The sequence below is a fragment of the Hyperolius riggenbachi genome, chromosome 5 (genome assembly GCF_040937935.1).
Source record: "Hyperolius riggenbachi isolate aHypRig1 chromosome 5, aHypRig1.pri, whole genome shotgun sequence".
In the NCBI taxonomy this organism is placed as follows: Eukaryota; Metazoa; Chordata; class Amphibia; order Anura; family Hyperoliidae; genus Hyperolius; species Hyperolius riggenbachi.
In genome coordinates this window covers 60,408,370-60,434,287 of record NC_090650.1, presented here as the reverse complement: position 1 = coordinate 60,434,287, position 25,918 = coordinate 60,408,370, and the positions used below count along the sequence as shown (strand labels likewise).

At 43.7% G+C, this 25,918-nt stretch overlaps 1 protein-coding gene and 1 long non-coding RNA gene across 4 annotated transcripts in view; one reads left to right on the top strand and one right to left on the bottom strand.

Annotated features, from left to right (window-relative positions):
* Positions 1-25,918, top strand: part of LOC137518221 (uncharacterized) — a 48,056-nt gene that overhangs the window by 18,161 nt on the left and 3,977 nt on the right. For 2 of the 3 annotated variants that reach the window (XR_011020762.1, XR_011020761.1), the window contains exons 2-3: positions 20,515-20,698; positions 24,241-24,341. This is a non-coding gene — a long non-coding RNA (uncharacterized lncRNA). The remainder of the gene's footprint in view (positions 1-20,514; positions 20,699-24,240; positions 24,342-25,918) is intronic. The other variant, XR_011020760.1, reaches the window with a different exon arrangement.
* NRP1 (neuropilin 1) overlaps positions 15,567-25,918 on the bottom strand; it is a 250,074-nt gene continuing 239,722 nt past the window's right edge. The window contains exons 14-17 of the mRNA XM_068235766.1: positions 24,805-25,082; positions 23,036-23,132; positions 21,008-21,055; positions 15,567-19,338 (exon numbers count right to left, since the gene is read on the bottom strand). Coding sequence (XP_068091867.1) covers positions 19,049-19,338; positions 21,008-21,055; positions 23,036-23,132; positions 24,805-25,082 — 713 coding nt within the window. The 3' untranslated portion in view covers positions 15,567-19,048. The remainder of the gene's footprint in view (positions 19,339-21,007; positions 21,056-23,035; positions 23,133-24,804; positions 25,083-25,918) is intronic.

The window sequence follows — 25,918 nt, the reverse complement described above, 5'->3', positions numbered from 1 at the left end:
CGAACACTTACGTGGAAGCACTCAGACCTTAGTCAGATCCTACAGTGTGTTAGAACCAGGAGGACCTGGGAATTCTCACTGAGCCAGATTACTTCTGTTATCGTTGTGTTATACTTCAGACTAGTTCCAGGGTGTCGAGACCACGGACCTCACACCCAAGATTAGGGACTTTGTGTTATCATTATGTTATACTTCAGACTAGTTCCAGGGTGTCGAGACCACGGACCTCACACCCAAGACTAGGGATACTGTGTACCATCATATTCTACTCTATACCAGTTCTAGGGTGTAGAGACCACGGACCTCACACCCAAGACTAGGCATTGTTTGATATCTGTTATGATCTATTGCTTTTCTGACTATTCCTCTGCTTTCTGATTCGGTACCTACGCATATCTGATTATCTGTTGCCAACCCTGCCTGCCTTTGGATAACGAATCAGCCTTTTGTCTCTGTACCTTGTCTGTCCGTGTGTTGCCGACCTGGCTTGCCCGACCTTGAGAGCTATCTCTCTCCTTAAGAGATAGTCTCCAGACCTGCTAGTGACATCCACCATTCAGGTGTCACTCACTCACTGGTCTTTCCTAATTTCAGCCTGAGACTCCACCCCTTTAGAGGTCTCAGGCTGCTGGAAGGTTTTTGCACTTCTCAGAAGGCAGTATCGCCCATACTGCCAAAGACCACCTGCTCCTCGGGTGGTCTTACTCAAAGTTTTTACTGTTGCACCAAACACTCACATTATAAAGGTGTCCGGAGGTTAGTTATACTTAGATTATCAGTGATTCTGCAGATCATCAATAATCAGGTATAATCTGTATTCTTGGTGATACTGCAGATCACCAATAATCAGATTCTCTCTGTGTGCTGACACCGATCATTACAGAATGGCAGACCAAAACCAAATGGACACACTTAACAGCCGTCTTGATGCACTCACCACCTCAGTGGAAAATTTCATCCAAGTGCTGGACAGTCATCAGACCCAGATCAACGCTTTGTCTGGGTCTGCACAAGTCCTACAGACGGCTGTGAATATAGTGCGATCTCCTCCAGGTACAGACTTACGTATGCCTGTGCCCGAAAAGTTTTCTGGTCACAGATCTGACTTTCAGAATTTTAGAAATCGAGTGTTATCGTACTTTGCGTTGAGACCTAATTCGTCGGGAACCGTGGCACAGAGAATTACGTTCATAAGACTCTGCTGTCAGTTTAAAAAAGCGTGATTGTGTCCGCATTCCAAATGTTGTATATGTATATATGTGGTGTGCTAGCCACAGGACCAAAAAAGTAGATTCAAAGGAAGAGAGCAAAAGCAATCCTGCAAAAAATGCTGCACCACCAATCATAAATGTAACAAAGCTTTATTGAACATCTTGTACAAACACCATAAAAACATTTAAAACACTTGCTCTGAACAGCAAGTCACCACAATACAGTATCATGTGGAATCAAAATCACAACTGCCTCACCTCCTATATCACAAATAAACCCTAAAGGCTGCCACTGATCTTACTCAACGTGGGTTCATGAATTGAGCCCACTGTTAGGCATACGAGACCCGGGTCTGAAATTGTGAGATATGTTTCCTACGCCTCTCCTTCACCCGTTTCACCCCCACCGGAACCAATGCAGATTGGTCGGTTGAGATTGTCCCGGGTGGAGCAGAATCGCAGAAAAACAGAACAGCTCTGTTTATACTGTGCAGAGGAGGGTCACAGAGTGCAGAATTGTCCCAAGAAGTCGGGAAACGCTGCCGCCTAGGTGTAGTCGGAGGTAATACCCCAGGTGCGCAGTCTTTACCTCTAGATGATAAACGTTTGCTTCTCCCTTGTTCTATATCTTGGGGAGATCAAACAGTGGCCACTATGGCTTTCCTAGATTCTGGCTCAGCAGCCAATTTTATGGATTACGAATTTGCTAAGAAATTGGGAATTCCTATTTCTCCTTTGAATCAACAGATTCTGGTCACTGCCGTGGACGACTCTCCTCTGCAGAGTAACTACCCCCTGTCTCAGACCCCAGAGTTAAGGGTTACGGTGGGGGTGTTGCACAGAGAGTCTACAGTTTCTGGTTTTGCGAATGACAACTTCCACGATTATTCTTGGCATGCCATGGTTACAACTTCGCTCTTCTCAGATCAATTGGGCTTCAGGTCAGCTAACGAGCTGGTCTACCCATTGTCGTAATCATTGTTTAGCGAAGGTAACCTTGGGTAACACCAAGATTCGGGTGGAAGGTTTGCTAAGCCAGTATTCAGAATTTGCGGACGTGTTCAGTCCCAAATCAGCAGAAAAAACGTCCTCCTCACCGTCCTTTTGATTGTCCCATCGATCTCAGGTCTGGTTGTATGCCCCCTAGAGGTCATCTCTATAATCTGTCTGGGCCAGAGAAATTGGCTATGCAAGAATACATCCGAGAAAATTTAGCTAAAGGTTTTATTCGCCCCTCTCGGTCACCAGCAGGGGCAGGATTCTTTTTCGTAAAAAAACCCGTGTTGATTGATGACCAACCTGAGTATGAGATTGAAAAGATTCTGGACTCACGGCTTGTGCAGAACTCCGTGCAGTATTGGTTCACTGGAAGGGATATGGCATAGAGGAGAGAACTTGGGTGCCAGACTGTCGTATGCACGCAGAGGAATTGAAGAAAGAATTCCATGACTTGCACCCTAGAAAGCCTGGTGGGAAGTGTCCGGAGTCCACTCCTCAGGGGGGGGGACTGTGATAAAATGCGGAAAAGCCGCCGCGTGTACTGGCGGCAAGGCGGCTGATTTCGCGTCCAGCGCGGCGGTTTGCACGCAGCAGCGTGCGTCTGGTGTGGCTGGGCCTGTTAGTTCACACAGGCTGAGGAATACGCGCGCGCGCGCTGAGAGGCAGAACCTTTATGACAAACAAGGAGGGATCAGCTGACCAGGTTGGTCAGCTGACCTCAAAGCAATTGGCTATTGGTTGATCGCTGATGGGTGGCGCCGGAGAGCGCCGCGCTATATATAGTCACTGCTGGTCAGTCTCAAGTTGTCTGCTGTTGCGAACACTTACGTGGAAGCACTCAGACCTTAGTCAGATCCTACAGTGTATTAGAACCAGGAGGACCTGGGAATTCACACTGAGCCAGATTACTTCTGCTATCGTTGTGTTATACTTCAGACTAGTTCCAGGGTGTCGAGACCACGGACCTCACACCCAAGATTAGGGACTTTGTGTTATCATTGTGTTATACTTCAGACTAGTTCCAGGGTGTCGAGACCACGGACCTCACACCCAAGATTAGGGACTTTGTGTTATCATTGTGTTATACTTCAGACTAGTACCAGGGTGTCGAGACCACGGACCTCACACCCAAGATTAGGGACTTTGTGTTATCATTCTGTTATACTTCAGACTAGTTCCAGGGTGTCGAGACCACGGACCTCACACCCAAGATTAGGGACTTTGTGTTATCATTCTGTTATACTTCACACTAGTTCCAGGGTGTAGAGACCACGGACCTCACACCCAAGACTAGGCATTGTTTGATATCTGTTATGACCTATTGCTTTTCTGACTATCCCTCTGCTTTCTGATTCGGTACCTACGCATATCTGATTATCTGTTGCCAACCCTGCCTGCCTTTGGATACCGAATCAGCCTTCTGTCTCTGTACCTTGTCTGTCCGTGTGTTGCTGACCTGGCTTGTCCGACCTTGAGAGCTATCTCTCTCCTTAAGAGATAGTCTCCAGACCTGCTAGTGACATCCACCTTTCAGGTGTCACTCACTCACTGGTCTTTCCTCATTTCAGCCTGGGACTCCACCCCTTTGGAGGTCTCAGGCTGCTGGAAGGTTTTTGCACTTCTCAGAAGGCAGTATCGCCCATACTGCCAAAGACCACCTGCTCCTCGGGTGGTCTTACTCAAAGTCTTTACTGTTGCACCAAACACTCACATTATAAAGGTGTCCGGAGGTTAGTTATACTTAGATTATCAGTGATTCTGCAGATCATCAATAATCAGGTATAATCTGTATTCTTGGTGATACTGCAGATCACCAATAATCAGATTCTCTCTGTGTGCTGACACAGATCGTTACACACTGTCTCTGTAATAAATCTTATCTCCTTTCCTCTGTCGTGTCTGTCGGGCTGAGGCTGGAATGTGTGGAATGTGCAGCACTGCTTGTAATTGGCAGAAGCTTTACACCCCCCCACCCCCCCCTTCAAGCTCTGCATGAGTCACACAGTAAGCTAGTTCTCAGCCTATGATACTGTGGTTAGAAGCCAGTCTTTTGTTTGTAAACACTGCCTACAACTGTTCATTACAAACCAGGATTGCAGCAGGGAGTGGCAGAAACAGCACAGAGGGGCACATGAGAAAATAAGGAATAGAATGGTATGATAGTAATGTGTACAGCGCTCACTCTGTACACTCGGAATACAAAATAATATTAAACATAGAAACCTGCATCAACTGCTAATAAAACCAAATAGCACATAGACAGACCAAGGTATGTGAAAAAAAAGTCTCTGTAACTTAGCAAACAGTTCAAGAGGCAATTGAACATCAAAGTCCACTTCACAAAATCGATGGAATGCGCTACCACAACACGGTATATGCTTCTAAAACCTCCGCAGTAATTAGTATACAGTTATACTCTCACCAATGTTTAGAGGCTGGTAACAAGAATGCGAGCAATCTCCCTTTTGTATCTCTCCCCGTTATTCAGATGAACTTCTTCCTGTGAATTACTCAGGGACAAGAGGGGGGATACATAGCGTAAACCAGTTTGGATACCAGTATAACAACGATCCCTCCACCAGTGCTGTCAAACCAGTGCTATTAAACACTTATATGGCACCCTTTTAGGTATTGGTGTATCCGAAAACAGCCCGTGACACCACAGTAAATCAAAATGCGCTCACCAGATCCTTATGCTGACCCTCTAAAGACCAGCTGTAGCGCTTGTGATGCCGGCTGCTGCTAGGTTTGCACTCGTGCCATGGCTGTATTCCTTAAGAAACTCAGAAACGAAAGCTCCCATAGCATAATTCCATTTAATAAAACTTGTAGATACATAAAAGTTGCACTCACATTTGTTAAAAAGATATGCGCATATCATAAAAAGCTCCTCATCTGTAGCTGTGCATCCGCGTCTCTGCTGCCGTTCCGCCTGAGGCCACGCCCTACCGGTTTCGTCACGTATGACTCATCAGGGGCTCATCAGGAATACAGCCATGGCACGAGTGCAAACCTAGCAGCAGCCGGCATCACAAGCGCTACAGCTGGTCTTTAGAGGGTCAGCATAAGGATCTGGTGAGCGCATTTTGATTTACTGTGGTGTCACGGGCTGTTTTCGGATACACCAATACCTAAAAGGGTGCCATATAAGTGTTTAATAGCACTGGTTTGACAGCACTGGTGGAGGGATCGTTGTTATACTGGTATCCAAACTGGTGTACGCTATGTATCCCCCCTCTTGTCTCTGAGTAATTCACAGGAAGAAGTTCATCTGAATAACGGGGAGAGATACAAAAGCGAGATTGCTCGCATTCTTGTTACCAGCCTCTAAACATTGGTGAGAGTATAACTGTATACTAATTACTGCGTAGGTGTCTAGAAGCATATACCGTGTTGTGGTAGCGCATCACATCGATTTTGTGAAGTGGACTTTGATGTTCAATTGCCTCTTGAACTGTTTGCTAAGTTACAGAGACTTTTTTTTCACATACCTTGGTCTGTCTATGTGCTATTTGGTTTTATTAGCAGTTGATGCAGGTTTCTATGTTTAATATTATTTTGTACTCCGAGTGCACAGAGTGAGCGCTGTACACATTACCATTATTCCACTTTAGGGAGGTGATACCCCCCACGTGTATAGCGATCCCCTGGGGTACTTTTTGGCTCGTATTTATCCAATACCACATAGTTTGAGGAGGAAAGGGAAGGAAGGAGCGCCCAGACCACACAGTTTCTATATCAATAGAATGGTATGCGTTTTATTGTAAGAATGTTAGAGTACAGATTCTCTTTAACATCAGTTGTATGCAAACTATTTGAGGGGTTACTAAGAGATACTATACATGACTTCATAGTAGAAAATAATCTTATTTCTCAGCATCAACATGGGTTTACAGACAGGTCCTGTTTGACTAACATGCTCAGCTTTTATGAGGCAGTGAAAGCTAATGTGGACAGTGGGAAACATGCTCAGCTTTTATGAGGCAGTGAAAGCTAATGTGGACAGTGGGAATGCTGTAGATGTGATATACTTGGACTTTACAAAGGCCTTCGACACTGTTCCACACAAAAGTCTGGTGCAAAAGTTGAGGATGCAAGGACTGGGGAAGAGTCTGTGTGCATGGATAGGGAACTGGCTAATGGACAGAAAACAAAGAGTTGTGGTCAATGGATCGTACTCAAAATGGGAGACTGTTAGCAGTGGGGTCCCACAGGGGTCTGTTCTGGGTCCAGTGCTCTTCAATTTATTTATTAATGAACTAGTAGATGCAGTAGTGAGCAATGTTGCTATTTTTGCAGATGATACAAAATTGGGCAGAATCATCAACTCTCAGGAAGATAGTGTCATATTGCAACAGGAACTGGATAGGATGCAGGGCCGGCCATAGACTTTTTGCCGCCTGAGGCAAATTTAGCAAAAATTGCCCCCTCCCCCCCCGTGGGGGGCCGCCGAGCTGGAGGGGTAGCGGGCAGTAGGGGGGTATTGGTCGGACGCCCCCTTTCCCTTGCCTGGGTCCCCTGATCTGCGCTCCCCTCCAGCTGTAAATAGTTAGGAAGCAGCAGATAGTAAGAGGCACGGGCGGGGAGGACTCACCTCTTCCGCGTTCCAGCATGCGCTCCACTGACGTCACTTCCTGCAACGCCGCCCACTGTATTGTAAGGAAGAGTGAGAGGGGCGGGCAGAGGCGCCGATGCGCCGCGATTGTGAAATCCCAAGTAAATTGAGTTTGAGACCCCTGATGGAAATAAAAACTCGAGATGCTAGCATAATATTGCCCCTGTTTAACTCTCTAGTAAGGCCACATCTGGAATATGGAATTCAGTTCTGGGCACCATATTACAAAAAAGATATTGCAGTTTTAGAGCAGGTGCAGAGTAACAAAATTGATACATGGGATGGAAGGTCTAACTTACCAAGAAAGGTTAGATAAACTGGGTTTATTTAGTCTAGAGAAAAGACGCCTTAGAGGGGATCTAATTAACATGTATAAATACATCAGAGGGCAATATAATAGCTTGGCGGATGAGCTTTTTGTCCCTAGGCCTTCTCAGAGGACTAGAGGACATGATCTGCGCATGGAGGAAAAACGTTTTAGCTATTTATTTAGGAAAGGGTTCTTTACAGTAAGAGTGATTAAGATGTGGAATGCATTGCCACAGGAAGTCGTTATGGCAAACTCTATACCTGCATTTAAAGGGGGCTTAGATGCTTTCCTTGCGTGGAAAGACATCCATGGCTACAATTACTAAGTAATGCCCAATAATGTTGATTCTTCCCGACTCCAGATGGCAATCAGATAACATCCCTGTTATCTGATTGCCATCTGGAGTCGGGAAGGAATATTTTTCCCTTTTGAGGCTAATTGGACCATGCCTTGTAAGTGTTTTTTTGCCTTCCTCTGGATCAACAGGGATATGTGAGGGAGTAGGCTGGTGTTGTACTTTGTTCTCTGGTTGAACTCGATGGACGTATGTCTTTTTTCAACCAAAATAACTATGTAACTATGACTATGGTAGGGATTAGACTGTGAGCCCCTCTCAGTGACAGGTGACAAGACTATATACCGGTACTACAGTGCTGCCCATAATTATTCATACCCCTGGCAAATTTTGACTTAAAATTACTTTTATTCAACCAGCAAGTAATTTTTGATGGGAAATGACATAGGTGTCTCCCAAAAGATGATGTACAAAAGGCATTATTGTGGAAAAAAAACATTTGTCAGCTTTTATTTAAATTTGAGCAAAAAGTGTCCTCCAGTCCAAAATTATTCATACCCTTCACAAACTGTCAGAGTCTGTGGGAAAATCCAAAGTTTTATACCATTACAAATAGTCCAAGCTATTCTAAAGCAAACTAATTACCCAGATTAATTGGAACAGCTGTTTTAATCAATTCAACAGGTGAAAAACAGCAGCTCTCTGCAGTTGGTTTGTGGAAAGTCATGGCTAAGACAAAGGAGCTCAGTGAGGACCTGCGACTGTGCATTGTGGCTGCTCACAAGTCAGGAAAGGGCTACAAGACCATTTCTAAATGTTTTCCAGTTCCAGTGGCTAAAGTGCAAAGTATTAGAACAAATACAAGATGTTTTGTGCTGTGGAAAATCTCAGAGGATGTGATCGGAAGCCAAAAGTGACACCTGTGCTGGCCAGGAGGATAGTAAGAGAGGTGATAAAGAATCCAAGCATCACCACCAAGGCCATCCTGGTGAATCTGGGCTCTGCTGGTGGCGATGTCTCAAGGCAGACAATGCAATGGACACTGTACACTGCTGGCTTCCACTGATGCAGAACAAGGAGGACACCACTTCTCCAGATAAGGCACACAAAAGCTCACTTGGCCTTTGCAAATGCTCATCTAGACAACGAAGAAGACTTCTGGTCTTCTATGAAACAAAAATTGAATTGTTTGGTCACAATGATGTTTCCTTCTTTTGGCGTAAAAAAGGAGAAGCCTTCAACCCAAAGAACACCATCCCCACTGTAAACATGGTGGTAGGAACCTAATGCTTTGGGGTTGTTTTTTTCAGCCAATGGACCAGGGAACATAATCACAGTAAACGGCACCATGAAAAAAGAGCAATATATGAAGATTCTCAACAACAACATCAGGTAGTCTGCAGAGAAACTTGGCCTTGGCTTACAATGGACATTTCAGCATAACTTTGACCCAAAACACAAAGCAAACGTGGTGAAGAGAAATGGTTAGCAGACAACATCATTAACTTTCTGGAGTGGCCGAGCTAGAGTCCTGACTTGAATCCAATTGAGAATCTGTGGAGGGAGCTAAAGATCAGAGTGATGGCAAGACCCTCTAACCTGAAAGATTTGGAGCTCATTGCTAAATATGAATGGTCAAAAATACCCGTGGAGACGTGCAAAAAGCTAGTCTGCAATTATAGGAAGCGTTTGGTTGCTGTAATAGCCAATAAAGGCTTTTCTATTGATTATTGAGAAAGGTATGAATCATTTTGGACTGCACACTTTTTGATCAAATGTAAATAAAAGCTGAGAAATGTTTTGTACATCGTCTTATTATCTTTTGGGAGACACCAATGTAATTTCCTGTCAAAAAATGACTTGCTGGCTGAATAAAAGTAACTTTATAGTAATGAGAGTACATTGACATAGTAAGAGCTACCGACCCTAATGGTACCCATACATGGTACAATTTTTTAAAATTTTTTCTATTAGATCATTTATTTTGATTATTCCGTTAGATCGATTATCAAAAATTTTCCAACATGTCCTATCAGATTCTTCGTGACTTTCATTCGATTGTTTTGGTCAAATAAACGGGAAAATTGAACGTTTTTATTGTACTGTGTATTGGGCACCATAAGAATGGTGTAATAGCCTTATTACGTAACAATATCTGATGCAAGTTGTGATTTACTCCCCTAGTCCCCTTTATCCCGCTTTAGTCTATGTTTACTAAACAATGTGGATATTATATTAACTGCGTTATGTCACAATGTTATTTTGCACTGTGGAACTTACTCAGGTTATTTTACTGTATTGTATACCTTGTAAGACAGTTTATTAAAATAGTTGAAATACAAAAGCACTTAATACAGTACACTCTGTATACCCACTTTATGCGCAATTCTAGAAGCTGGCACTGACTCTGGATTGGGTAATATTTACATTGTGAAATCTATAATAATTTGCCTGGAAGTGAACCTGAAGTGAGGAAACTCGCTGCAGGTTAGATACTTACCTGTATAGAGGAAAGGCTCTGGATAGCAAGGAGCCCTCCCGCTCCTCGCTGCTTCTCGATGTTCCAGGGATGCCCCCAACCCAGTGATGTTATTCAACCTGCTACATTGAATACCTCTTCAGCACTGCTTGAGCAGCCTGCGAAAGTACTTGCATCCCCAAGTACTTCCCTAAACAAACGCATCTGTACTGTGGTCGTGCGAGTCCAGCTCACGCAGTTGCTGTACGTATGCGCCTGTTTTTGGAAGCACTCGGAGATGGGAGTTCTTCTGAAGACTGTCCAAGGAGCACCGGAGACACAGCCGCTTTATAAACTCAAGGTTGATGGTTCCATAGGGGCAAGCCGGGCTATTTCCCAGAGCCAGCTGATGCCCCCCAGGTCTTCCCCAAGTTAATAGTGGCCCCCTGGGGCCCCTGCAAAGTACTCCCAGCAGAGTGAACTCACCTGTTCGACACACTTCCTCCTTTGGTCTGTGTCCTTCCATCTTCATTCTCACTGGCACCTCTTGTTTTTGACCTAGTGGCATGTACCCGATCATATAAGCATGGAGACTTAAAGAGGAAGTGTGGTGCCCAGATAGGCGAGTACTCTGCAGGGGCCCACTATTTACTTAAGGGGAAATCTGGGGGCATATCAGCTGGCTCTCAGTCCTAGAGGACAACCTGATGCTATCTGGCAGTACGGTGGCATAGTGGTTAGCACTCTCGCCTTGCAGCGTTGGGCCCCTGGTTCAAATCCCAGCTGTGGCATTATCTGCAAGGAGTTTGTATGTTCCCCCTGTGTCTGTGTGGGTTTCCGCCAGGCATTCTGGTTTCCTCCCAAATCATACTGATAAGTTGATTGGCTACACCCTAAATTGGCCCTAGACTTCCATACATGCACTAAACAATTCCATTTCCCAAACACTGAATATTTTAACTACCTGAGAATCTGTCACATCTTGAAGAAGTCTTCACTTCTTAAAGGAGAACTGTAGAGAGAGCTGTATGGAGGCTGCCATATTTATTTCCATTTAAGCAATACCAGTTACCTTGCTATCCTGCTGCTCCTCTGCCTCTAATACTTTCAGCCATAGACCCTGAACAAGCATGCAGCAGATCAGGTTTTTCTGACAATCTTGACAGATATGACAAGATTAGCTGCATGCTTGTTTCTGGTGTGATTCAGCCACTACTTCAGCCAAATAGATCAGCAGGGCTGCCAGGCAACTGGTATTGCTTAAAAGGAAATAAATATGGCAGCCTCCATATACCTCTCACTACAGTTCTCCTTTAAACATAAAATACATAGAGGCATAAACAACCTCTTGTCGCCTAGTTTCAAACAGTCCAATAGTATGGCCATATATATTCTATCACTTACTCAGCGAATCAGGCTTTAGAAAAACGGTTGCTATTAGATCATGGAAAGATGGATATCCTCCACATATTCAACAACCCAATGATCTAAAGCCATAGCATTCTCATTCAATCTCACCCAATGTGTCAACCACAAAGAATTACACTACAAGCTTCTGTTGAGGTGGTATTACACCCCCAGTAAAATGGCTTCATTCTCCAATAGTCACTCAGATAGGTGTTGGAGAAATTGCTGGAAAAAGGGATCAATCTTTCACATATGGTGGAGCTGTCCATACATCAAAAAAAAACTGTGGCACCAAACCTTTTCACTTACTGAATCTCCTTATAACTGGTCCAAGCATTAAACCTAACCCTGGTGTAGCACTTTTTAGTATAGATATCAACCTGATCCCTATACCATTTAGTAGGCCTGAACGATTTTAGGGAAGGATTGAATTGCACAATTTCTGCCCGAAATTACGATTTCGATTCCATTCACAATTTTTGATAAACAGCAATGGATCAGCACTCTGATGGTGAGTATGAATTCCCCCAGTATAGTTTAGCCAGCTATAGGTGCCCCAGCATAGGTAAGCAAGCTATAGGTGACCCCAGTACACTTTAGCCAGTATGGGTGCCGCATTACAGGCTAGCCAGTATAGGTGCCGCAGTACAGGCTAGCCATCCAGATCCCCTTTAGTGCATATAGTCAGATCCCCCCCCCCCCTTTATTGTGTACAGGCAGATCCCCACCGCACTGCCGCCTGTACCTGTCCTGCTCCAGACCTTCCTCCAGACAGTCCTGATCCTCCTCACTGCACTACCACACGGAGAGAAGCTGCAAAGAGGAATTGAGCATTTGCCCAGTAATGGCGGAGCCTGTAACAGGAAGTGACATCACGTCACTTCCTGGCAGCTATCGTTGCTGGGCAACTCTCGCAGCCACTTCACAGCGGCTCTCCATGGGGCATGTAGCAAGGGGGATCAGGACTCACTGGAAGAGGGGGCCAGAGCAGAGCAGGCAGCTGCGTGGGAAAAAACGCCGCTTTGACGAACTCAAGATCGTCATGCCGCTGATTGTGATTTCGGTTTAAAAGACAAAAATAGTTCAGGCCTAACACACACATTACCAGCAGTGCAACTCACACACACCACATTACCAGCAGAGTGACACACATTACCAGCAGTATCACACACACACGCCACATTACCAGCAGTAACACACACACCACATTACCAGCAGCAATGTCTCTCCTGTACTCTCTATGCATAAGTGATTGGCTGTGAGGCCGGGTATGCATATGGTTGGGGGACGCAGCTGTCTGGGATGGTGATGGGCGTTGCAGCAGAGAAGTAATTACGCACATCTACAATATATTAAATTACAATATTATACAGTGCATTGTGTCCTTTCCTCTCATGTTGCAGAAATGTATCCGCCGCACGGAGAGAAGCTGCGAAGATGCACTGAGCGTTCGCATGATTTTACTTCCTGGTGGCCATCATTGCTGGGCAATGCTCGCCGCCACTTCACAGCGGCGCTCTCCATGCGGCTTAGCAGCAAGGGGGTTCGGGACTCACTGGAGGAGGGGGCAGGAGCAGGTACAGGTGGCGGCGGCCCAGGAAAACCGCGTCTTTGACGATCTCAAGATCGTCATGCCGCTGATCGCGATTTTGGTTTAAAAAACGAAAATCATTCAGGCCTACCATATAAGTTTCTAATGGCCAACATTATGCTAGCCACAAAAGTAGCAATAGCCAGACACTATAGAGACTCTAATAGTCCCAATTGCCAATATGAGTGAATATATGCCAACGTGAAAAGAACAACTGAGAAATGTATGGATTAATAAACAAGATTTACCTTAATGAATATTATATATGGACTGAATTATAGACATAACTAAAACTCATTCAGGGTACCTCCTGATCATACTTGTCAGGTATTTCTAACTAATAACTAAATCAAACTGGTGGATCTGTTACTCTGTTAACATGTTAAACTTACATTTTACTTTTTATTTTCAATTTTGATTTTGTTTTGTTTATTCTCGGCCTATGCTACAGCTACACTATAGCTAAAACACATGGGGGTTGATTCACAAAGGCTACTTATTTTTCCCCTTACCTGTAAGGAGTGCTAATGCATGAGATAAACAAATAAGGAGAGATAATTCATGACACAAATAGATAAGGCGAGCTAATCCATGAGTTATGTCAAATAAGGAGAGTTAAAACAGGAGTTATGACAAATAAGGGGAGCTAAACCACAAGTTATGTCAAATAAGGAGAGCTAAACCACGAGTTATTTCAAATAAGGTGAGCCAAACCACGAGTTATGACAAATAAGGAGAGCTATACCATGAGTTATGTCAAATAAGGAGAGCTAAACTACGAGTTATGTCAAATAAGGAGAGCTAAACCACGAGTTATGTCAAATAAGGCGAGCTAAACCATGAGTTATGTCAAATAAGGAGAGCTAAACCATGAATTATGACAAATAAGTGGAGCTAAACCATTAGTTATGTCAAATAAAGAGAGGTAAACCATAAGTTAAGTTAGATATGAGAGGTAAATTATGAGTTTAGTCATTTAAAGGATTTACGAGGTGAAATAGTCCAAAAAAGTTAAATACCTGTATGAAATATCAATGCACGTGCCGTTCCGCCGGGTCCCCGCATCTCAATGTGCCCCCCCGGCCGGTCCCGACCCCACAGCCCGGGTCGGGCTCTCATTCCTCCACTAAGATGGCCGCCGGCTGCGCAGTCTGCATATGCGCGAGTGCGGCTGCGCAGCTCTAGGGCCTTCCCCCCGATCCACGCAACAGGAGACGGCCTATAGCGGGGATCGGGCGGCCATCTTAGTGGAGGAATGAGAGCCCGAGCCGGGCTGTGGGGTCGGGACCGGCCGGAGGGGCACATTGAGATGCGGGGACCCGGCAGGACGGCACAGAGGACGCGGATGGCGCCCTCCGTGCATTGGTTTTTCATACAGGTATTTAACTTTTTTGGACTAATAAGTCCTTTAAGGAGAGATAAATTGTGAGTTAATAAACAAGGTGAGATAATTTAACATAAAAGCTTTGTGAATCAGGCCCATGATTTGTTATCTATCTATTATGCAGGAATCTATATGGATACCTTATGTCCAATCATAGTGCTAAGTTATTGTTTGAAAAATGTGGTCTTGAACGATGTACCAATATGGTATGCCAACGGTGATTAACTTCACACTCATCTGTATTTATACAATAAAATGTTTTGAAAACAATCCATACATAGACATATGACTTTGGTAGGGATTAGATTGTGAGCCCCTCTGAGGGACAGTTAAGTGACAACTCAATATACTCTGTACAGCACTGTGGAAGATGTTGGCGCTATATAAATACTGAATAATAATAATCTGGGGTGGAACAAAAGGATTACATAATGCTACTTTCTTGGGGGGATCCGGCACTTACCGATGGATTGCATTCTGATTGTAATGAAGGGGCACCTAATAAGGTGGGCACCTGGTAAGGAAGGGGCACCTAATAAGGTGGGCACCTGGTAAGGAAGGGACACCTAATAAGGTGGGCACCTGGTAAGGAAGGGGCGCCTAATAAGGTGGGCACCTGGTATGGAAGGGGCACCTAATAAGGTGGGCACCTGGTAAAGAAGGGGCACCTAATAAGGTGGGCACCTGGTAAGGTAGGGGCACCTAATAAGGTGGGTACCTGGTAAGGAAGGGGCACCTAATAAGGTGGGTACCTGGTAAGGAAGGGGCACCTAATAAGGTGGGCACCTGGTAAGGAAGGGGCACCTAATAAGGTGGGCACCTGGTAAGGAAGGTGCACCTAATAAGGTGGGTACCTGGTAAGGAAGGGGCACCTAATAAGGTGGGCACCTGGTAAGGAAGGGGCACCTAATAAGGTGGGCACCTGGTAAGGAAGCGGCACCTAATAAGGTGGGCACCTGGTAAGGAAGGGGCACCTAATAAGGTGGGCACCTGGTAAGGAAGGGGCACCTAATAAGGTGGGCACCTGGTAAGGAAGGGACACCTAATAAGGTGGGCACCTGGTATGGAAGGGGCACCTAATACTACATTAGTGGAGAGGGGGCACAACTAATACTGCTTTCTGAGGAGGCCAGATAATTATTGTTTAGGGGTCTATTTTAGCCCGGACCAGCCAGGTATAAACTGTTGACTCTTCATTTATAATAGTAATAATTAAACACAGTGTGAATTAAAAGCGCCCGCGACCTCTCATTCCTTGTGCATCAGTTACAAGAAAGAGTCCACACAGCCAGAAAATTTTATGAAAATGTTTATTTCAACTGTATCTTTGGAATGTAGTAGTCATCGTTTGGGATTTTTAAATTACAGTTCAGTTTTTCTTTTATGTGATTATTATGCAGTTCAATGTCCAAGAATACAAATGTCATTCAAAGTTTAAGGCTTCGCAGTTCATTCCAAAACAACAGTTTACAAGTGTCGTATTGTCATATAAAATAAAAATTTTCTGTAAAAAAATTTGCACAAAAGTTCATGATGATACAAAACATGAAGCAATAATATACCAGTAAAATGAACCCATTTTACTACAGAAAAAAAAAAGTTTCGTTTTTTTTTTCCTTTTTCTTTAATAGTTTTTCGATAAAGAAAAAAAAAATGTTATTTTTACAATTTTTAAAAATTATGAAACAATCTAAAACAAATATAAATGAACAATTTTCTTTTAACACTGCCTTTACAAACAAACCCTTTTATTACTCCCCAGGCAGAGAGGGCGGCGACAGAGCTGCTACATCCCTGTCGCTGCCCTCTTTGGCCGCTGAAGGGTTAAATAACCTTATCAACATATAATTTTAAATAGAGATTTCAGTGCAAGATTCCTTTCTGTCGGGTCAGAAGATTCGGTATCCTTTTTCCCCTCAATGCCAACAAAAGAGCAACGAGAGATGAAATCTGTCACAGACAAACGTTCTCTCTAATAATAATTTTCGGCATATGCCTAAAAGGCAATAAAATGTGAACAGGTCAGGTGTGTTCATAATAAATATGACAGCAGATTCTGCTGTAAGGAAATTTTGACGACTACTGCCGCTCCAATTAGTCACATGATCAGCAGAGCAGCCACTGGAAACATTGATGGGAGAAGAGAGGGCGGGACTACCCATTTACAAATATCTACCTAATTAACATCTATGTAATGTATCAATCTAATTAAACATCTCTTAGATGCTTTCCTAGTGTTGAAAGACATCCATGGCTACAATTACTAGGTAATGCCCAATGATGTTGATCCAGGGATTTTATCTGTTTGCCATCTGGAGTCGGGAAGGAATTTTTTCCCTTTTAGGGCTAATTGGACCATGCCTTGTAAGGATTTTTCACCTTCCTCTGGATCAACAGGGATATGTGAGGGAGCAGGCTGGTGTTGTACTTTGTTTACCGGTTGAACTCGATGGACGTATGTCTTTTTTCAACCCAAATAACTATGTAACTATCTGTGTGGTGTGGTTAAAAAACAAGACTGACCTATGGAGGCCCTACCTCACAACTTACAGGACTAAAAGCCAACAACTTGGAGTCACATATCAAGGGACCAGGGGTGTAACTACAGGGGAGCAGATCTGTAAGGCCCCCCTCCCAACTTCTACTTAACTCCCTCCAATAAAGGGGTCCATCCTTCAGTAGCTAGGCTTGTCATGGGTGTGAAGATTATGATGTCCACACGTTTTATGACCCTTGAAAGATCGGCCCCCTGGCTGTGGGGGTCACCAGGGGTAGGCAAGGTAAAGAGCATAAACATTGGGGGACCCCATCAAAGTTCTGCTGGGGGCCCCATTATAGTTTTGCTGGGGAGCCCATGATTTGTAGTTAGGTCCCTGCAAGAGACATCCTTGGAGGTCTAGTGAACACCATAACTCGATAGGTCAGAGCAGCTTGAGTGACACAAGGTGGACCTACAAAATATTCACACTTGAACCCTTGACTTGTAATATCTATACTGTCTGTCCTTGTATTGTTTTATCTATGTCCGTTAAACAGCTACCAAGTCAAATTCCTGTAAGAGCAAACTTATTTGGCCAAATAAAATAGATTCTAAATTTGATTAAGCAGGTGATTGGCAGTTGGTGTATAGTCTATGCAGTGCAGACTATACCTTATTTTGGTGGAGAAAGTAGCATTATTCTTTAATAAATGCAAGGGTGGAAACCAGATTGCAGTTAATTCATTAATGTACATAGAACAGAGGAAATAACAGTTTGATCGCTGCTAGGATATGATGGACTGATTAAAAACTTCTCCCTTTGAGCTAAGGATATGTGTATCTAGATAAGTTCTAAACACTTCAACATGAAATACAACATCACAACAGCCAATCAGACACCAATCTATTTATAGAAAATATGTGGCCGTTCCTGGACCCCTCAAGTAACTGTTCCAAGTGCTTTTATGAAATAATATCCAATGCATTTTTGCCTTTTGATTTAGGAAAGAAGACACCGACTCTTCCAACATCCTAACAGAAAGCCAAAGTTAGACTTTGTAGGGTTTCATGTAAGAAATTTCCCTTCCTGGACTTAAACCAGAGGACCATCTCTGTCTTCTTAGTATCCAAAACAGAGCTGAATTTTGCCCATTAGTCTACGGCAAAAATTTAAAAACAAAAAACAAAACAAAAACCCTTACATTACCTACTCTCAGTCGAGTACAAACTGTTCAATACATTCTACAGATGAAAAAAAAAAAGAGAGAAACGGGATATTGCAGCTTTTTACAAAACCGTTATGGATTTGACTTCAATATGGACCAAAACTAATATCATTCTATTCCAAAATAAAAAAAACTTTTCAGTTGAGTGGATGGTTAGGTGGTAGCCCTTGCCATTGAGAAGCCATTATGAAAAATAAAAAGAAACAAAAATTGCCCACTGTGGTACATCAAATTGACAAGGGCCTGAAAAGAAAAAAAAAAGAAAACAAAAACATTGCTGTAATCAGTGAGAACACAGTCAAAACTAACACAAACACAAAAAGGCACTTAAGAGGACATCCACTAGCTAGTGCCAACAACGTTTTCGTAAGGGTGAGCCATACCCTCTATTGCCCATTGCATTTGATGACGGTGCATGAACCCTAGAGACGTTTAAAGCACTATGCTCCAGAACAACACTGAAACACAACAATAATGAATAGCGTTGCTTTTAAAACTGTCCAAAAAACATCATAGTGGCACATTATTTTTAGGACTTTCCTAAGCCTTTGTTGCTTTATACACAGCACAAACAGATATGCACAGACGAGAAGAGGAATTCGTGCTGCAAGTCCTATGATGTATGGGGAGGAGGGAGGAGCTTGAAGGGATTCGTCACGTCATGTGACCCTCCATGGAACCCCCCACTCAGTGTATTCTTGTGACAGCATTCTGGATTCTGCACACAACAGAGTGATATCCGCAGCAGGAGAACAAAAACAGAATGGAACAAAGGTTACAAAACCATAAAGTCAATCATAATTGGTCTCAACACCAGCATCTGATTATCCAAGAACATAAAATAAAAATAATTAAACGAACAGAAAGAGCTAGCTGTACATGATTCCGATTGTATATACGTTCATAGTTTTCAGGTATTTTCACCGACGCTCCTGAGAGTAGTTTGGCTTCTCGTCAACCAATGCACTTTTTAGCCTAGAAGTCAAAGATCATCGGTCAGCCTCTACCAAAAGTGACCTTAGTCTTTCCACTGAAAGTCTCTGCAACATGATTTCCTTGATCACTCTGCTGCTTCATGCCTCTGAATAAGAGTTCTGTGTGTTTAGTTTGTCCTTTTTCAGTTTTACACCATCCACAAGTTCAAAATTGTAGTTCTCCAGGGCAGACAAGTTCCTCTCTGACATGCCATTGTGCCAACAGGCACAGTAAAGGACCACTCCACAAATGGCACCTAGTAGTACTCCTAAAGCACTCATAGCGATGATGGTGATAAGGATGGGATCCAGGGTCTTTAGTACGCTTCCAGGCTTCTTGGAGATGCGCTCGTCAACGGGGTCCATAGGAGAATAATTCGGTGTGATCCCTGGAAAGGAAAATTAGAATAATAAGCATGAGATGTGATTCCTTTTTTTCAATTGTACAAGTTTATAATATGGCGTTTAAGATTATTTTTGAAGGAAACTTGAGGTGACAGGAATACTAAAGTGGGATTGTCAGAAATAAAATCAAATTCTATTTTCCCACTGCTCTGTGTTTATTATGCAGTCTACATTCTGACCCTGCATTACACGCATTCCGATATAATCGTAAATGTTTCTGCTGTAATAAATCTTATCTCAGTCAGCCTGGCTCTATATGGTAGATTGCAGAGGAGATTAAAGTTTGTTATCTCCCCTCTCACTTTCCTGCTCTTCACTGATTGGCTGAGGGCAGTTCAGAGTGAAGCTGCTGAAATATGGTCTATGCTGTGCTCACATGTGTTTACAAAGCAAACTAGATATGACAGTGTAGTTTCTAGGAGGAAAAAAGTAATGGAGGAAATGACATCAGGATTGGCTTCAGTCAGAGGCAGTAAACATGGAAAATATCTGAAACTGTTTTCTCTTAATTTACTATATAAAAGTCAGTGAAATCAAAACATGGACAGTACAATACATATGTTATGCAAGTAGACCAAGTGTTTATCTACTTATACATGTTTTTTTTCCCTGAGATACTATGGCTGTCCCTGCTGCTTTAAGTCTTTTGTTTTAAACAAAATGCCAGTTGGATGGTTGTTGTACTGATCTTTTGGCAATAAGAAGGTTCATGCCTAGAATTATACAAGTGGAGTCTTCTGTTGTGCATACTTGTCCTGAGCCAGGAATTTAAAAGTAATTTAAGGTAGAAGATAAGACCAATAGCCAGAGTAGGGATACATTTGAAGAATGTACCCCCCAGCTCTGGTTCCCCCCCATTCCTTTAGATTGTAAGCTCACAAGGGCAGGCCTCTCTCAGCCTTTTGTGTTTTGGATTTTGTTACATTTTATTCATATTGATGTCACTATAATTACCAATTCTGTACTTCGTACCGATTCTGTATTTTGTACAAACTCTGTATTTTGTACATTGATATATACCATTGTCTGTATTATTTTGTACCCCATGTTTGTTTCTCACTTTGTACAGCGCCACAGAAAATGTTGGCACTTTATAAATCAATAATAATATTAAGAAGAAGAAGCCAACAAAGACACCTTCCATATTCATCTCATTCTAGGTTCTCGCCCCTCCCCAAGTACCACTGTGGGTAGAAAAAGTGAACGCTCCCTCCACTCGCAGCTGCTTCTCCCTCTTCTGTACCCTAGAATCACCAATACAGTGATGAAGACACCTTAGTGTCCTTTTTCTATCATGGTCATCAGTCACATTTCTTCCAGTATTCAGCAGGAATAGGCATTAAGGTAAGGTATGGGGGAAGTTGACCAGGAGTGGGACAGATGGACATTGCTGGATGGAGACACTACAAGGGACAAGGCACCTGGGGGCAAGAAGCCAGAAACCAGAGGGAGCCTTTGGGTAGAATACTATTGTCTTTTTTTTTTGTCCACTCTTTAGTTTTGGTCTTTGTTCAGAGATGGTCTTTATTTGTTAGATAAATGACCAAGTTCAGTTATTCGACCTGTCTTTTTTTAATACTTCTATCTCTGGCAAGCTGTTAAAACTTTCAAATTTATAATTGCTAGTTCTGGAAGATGTGGAAGTAAGATTACCTGGTCTATCGTTTGTATGATCCTCAGTACCTGGTGCAGTTTCTGGGTCTGAAAAAAAAAAAAACATGATTAGCTTGACGGCAGAGAAACTTAGAAAGCTGTTAAGTTTGATTTCAAGGACCTGATTTACTATGGTTATCCTAGGGTGGGGTTAGCGGAGAACATAAGTCACCCTAGAAACCTGGACTGACTTTTAAAGGACACCTGAGGTGAGAGTGATATGGACGCTGCCATATTTGCAAGTTGGCTTGCAGTTTTATTGACTTTCTGGCTTATGTAGTGTCTGAGTCAAAATCCTGGAACAAGCATATAGCTAATCCAATAAAACCTGAGTCAGAGTACCCGATCTGCTGCATGCTTGTTCTGTGTCTATGGCTAAAAGTATTGGAGGCACAGGATCAGGAGTACTGCCATACAACTGGAAAAGGAAATTAATATGGCAGCCTCCATATACCTCTCACCTCAGGTTCCCTTTAAAGGAGTTATCAGGCAAAAAAAAAATGAGTTTCAGTTACCTGGGGCTTCTACCAGGCCCATGCAGCCATCCTGTGCCCTCGTAGTCCCCAACTGCTGCTCTGGTCCCCCTCTGACAGCTAGTTTAGTTTTTGCCAACCTCGGGGTCGGCGGGCCGCATTGCGTACATTTTTACGCATTCCCGCTGATGCAGGAACATTAATACATACGTTTTTACACGTCAGTGGTTCAACGCGTAAATATTTATGCATTGAACCACTTATGTATAAAAACGTAAGTGTTAATGTTCCTGCACCAGCAGGAATGCGTAAAAATTTACGCAATGCGGTCCGCCGACCCCGAAGTTGGCAAAAACTAAACTAGCTGGCATAGGGGGACTGGAGCAACAGTGAGTGACTACGACAGCACAAGATGGCTGCATGGGGCTGGTAGAAGCCCCAGGTAAGTGAAACTCTTTTTTTGCATGATAACTCCTAAGCAATTTTGACTATGCTCTCATATAGCCCCGGTAATGTTTTCAAACTGTTGCTACTTGTAGCTCATTGCCCACAAGAGGAGGGACCCTAGAGTATCTAAAAATTAACCTTTATTGTATATGTGTTAAAACTACTCTCTGTACAAATAACTGTGATTGTATAACTATACAAAAAAATGCAGGTTAACTACTTGACGACTGCCCCACACCAATGGGCGTGGCCGCAGCGGCAGCCCCGGGACCACCTAACGCCAATTGGCGTCAAGTCCTGGGGCTATAAATTGCATGCGATCGTGCGCATGCTGCGCGCACATCTCATGCTCGGGGGGCAGAGCTCCGCCCCCTCTTCAGTCTCCGAGCGGCTATTGCTGCTCAGGAGACTGTTAGACGGTGTAACATGGCTGTCCCCCTGGGGGACAAGAGAGCGATTAGCAGTGATAGGCTGAAGCCTATCACAGCCGATCGCTGTGATAGGCTGGCTGGGGGAGGGAGGGAAGCTGGCTGGGGGAGGCAGAGGAAAGGTTTTTTTTTTTTTTACAAAAAGCACACATAAATATTTATTAAAAAAAAAATAAACAACTGGGGGGTGATCAGACCCCACCAACAGAGAGCTCTGTTGGTGGGGGGAAAAGGGGGGGGGGATCACTTGTGTGCTGTGTTGTGCGGCCCTGCAGCTGTGCCTTAAAGCTGCAGTGGCCATTTTAGTCAAAATGTGCCTGGTCTTTAGGGGGGTTTACCACTGTGGTCCTCAAGTGGTTAAACCAGATGTAAATGAGGTACACACTTGAGATGTGATGTGCCTCCTGCCTTATCCAAGTTGACTATGGTTAATATAAACACGTCAACTGAAAAAGATTTGCTTATGTCATTGACACAAATCTCTGTCAGCACCTCTAAAGCTGCTAGGCTGCAGTGAAAGAGAAGTTGAAACATGTTTCGCTCTAAGAGATTCGTCAGAAGCTAAAAAGTGTGACCTGTGCAGATACACAAACATATCCCCCCCCCCACATTTAAAATAATAACGCCCATCACAAATGCATGCAGCCCCTGTCAGAGCTCTGACTGTGTGAACCACTTACCTTTGCAGTTTTCAGGAGATATGTTATTAGCAATGATAATATCATCCACAGCAATTCCTCCATTGCTTCCTTTTCCAATGGTGCCCTCTACCACCACCTAAAGGCAGAAACAAGACATAGGTTAAAATATGGTATAGGAGAATTGGTATGAGGTATGGCTAATTAATATTTAAAGGAGTCATCAGGCAAAAAAAAAATGAGTTTCACTTACCTGGGGCTTCTACCAGCCCCATGCAGCCATCCTGTGCCCTCCTAGTCACTCACTGCTGCTCTGGTCCCCCTCCGTCAGCTCGTTTAGTTTTTGCAGACTTCGAGATCGGTGGGCCGCATTGCATACATTTTTACGCATTCCCGCTGTTACAGGAACATTAACGCATACATTTTTACGCATTAGTGGTTCAACGCGTACAATTTTACGTGTTGAACCTCTAACGCGTAAAAATGTATGCGTTAATGTTCCTGCACCAGCGGGAATGCGTAAAAATGTACGCAATGCGGCCCGCCGACCCCGAGGTCAGCAACAACTAAACGAGCTGACGGAGGGGGACCAGAGCTGCAGTGAGTGACTAGGAGGGCACAGGATGGCTGCATGGGGCTGGTAGAAGCCCCAGGTAAGTGAAACCCCATTTTTTTTTTTGCCTGACGACTCCTTTAAACTTCAAAGCGTTACTACATTTGAAACTGGAAACCCATCTGGGGAGAGAATACTATTCTCACCTCTCTGTACAACAGTGTACAGCTGCACAGATGTGAATAAGTAAAATATAAACTTACTGACAATGTTATAAAAAAGCTGGACGAAATACTGGAATCGAAAACAAAGCTATTTTTAATTATAACAAAAAAACTTTACATAAAGCCCTGATATACTGTACATTAAAAACAGGACAGACGGTATATGAAACATGGCTCAAAGTAAGAGTTAATTTGCTCAGACACTGCTTTATTGGCCCGAGGAAGCAGGTGGATGACCACAAAATGCATTGTCCAGTGTGTTTGAATTGTATTTTATTTCAGTCCTTGTCTTGAGTTTTTCTTGCCGTTTGAACAGCTTTTAATCATATTTACACATCCTATGGGGTGCCTCCCTTCCAGTATTACACCTAAGAACCCCTGGTGGTGGGGGGGGGGGGGAGTAGGGTCAGTTTTTAGTTTGGGCAATTGTTTGTTTTTATATTTTCCCATCTACTATACTCTTTTTCTAGGTGTGCGACCTAACCACACAGAAGCAAGTCAACCCTCTCTTGCGGTCGGTGACACCACCTTCAACCAAAAATACGTGGATGCCGTTCTGCAACTCGGCTCTGTGAGTATCCCATTTGTTTTCTTTCCTTTCTGTATTACTTTACACACTACACCATGAAGGGCTCCTGGTTCTCCTGTTTGTTTTTTATCATGCCCTGGAAGAATCAATTCCAGACCCCTAACATTAAACCTAGCAGTAACTCCATTAAAGGTCTCCATGCAGTATCATTGGCTGAACAAGCAGGATAAATCCCTAAAAAGGGAATTATTTTAGCTCATACCCAATATTGCTATGTGGACACAGCCTCAGATGACCAGCATGAAACGGCTGTCAGGCTCTCCGGTGGCCGCACCCACTGTCCATCCTCTCTCTCCCCGGTAACAACTGTATGCACATCTTATTTGCACCTGTTATCCAATTGCCAGTTGCATTATAGCTGTAATGTTGCTGGTGTTTCAATAAATTGCCAACATTGTTTGCAGCAGACAGTGGCAGGTGTGCTCTTGCCTTCTATTTTACATACCCGATATTGCTTCAGTGACTTGGAGAGGAGGACCCGGGCTTCCCTCCATTGTTCGCTGTGGCGTTCACTGTCACTGGCAGTCCACAGCTGCTGGTTGAAGCCATCCTGATTCTCATACTTCAGCTTGATGCTCAGGGAACCCCCATGAGAACCGGACATGTGGTACCAGAATGTCATGCACTGGTCAGACTTTGAGGGATCGATCAGGGGACTCAGCAGTCGGGTCACCTTTCCTCGGTGTCTTTCATCTGCTTCAGAGTAAATAAAATTTCCATCTCCTGCAGAAACGTAAAAAAAATAAAAAAAGATATATATACAATAAATAAAGACAGAAGGGATCAGACACATATTGACATTAATTTCCTGCAAGAGAATATTAATGTATTCAACATAATTAATAATAAAAAACAATCCAGGCCAAGCAGAGAGCAGGGATCAGTGGTGACATATCACAATGGTGGAGGAGCAAGTGGGAATCACTGATAGAAGGTCTGGTTGGTAGACGGGGCAGTCGGGATCCGTGGCAGCAGAGTGGGATGGGAAATCAACCAGAAGGGATCAGAGGCAGAAGAGTGGGATGATTGAGGAGGCAGTGGGGATCAATGACAGCAGAGTTGGATGGAATTGGAGGCAGTGGGGATCAGTGACAGTAAAGGCGTTCGGTAGAGAAGGCAATGGGGATCAGTAACAGCAGAGTTGGATGCAGTTGGAGGCAGTGGGCTCCAGTGACAGTAAAGCTGTTGGAGATCAGCCAGTAGGGATCTGTGGCAGAAGAGTGGGATGGTTGAGAAAGCAATGGGGATCAGTGACAGCAGATTTGGATAAAATTGGAAGCCATGGGGATCAGTGACAGCAGAGTTGGATGGAACTGGAGGCAGTCGGGTCCAGTGACAGTAAAGTTGATTGGTAGAGCAGGCAGTGGGGATCAGTGGCAGCAGAATGATATGGGAGATCAGGCAGTAGGGATCAGTGGCAGAAGAGTGGGATAGTTGAGGAGGCAATGGGGATCAGTGACAGCAGAGTTGGATGGGTGAGGAGACAGTAGGGATAAGTGGAAGAAGAATGAAATGGAAGAGCAGGCACTTCAAACCAGGCATATGATACAGTATATAAA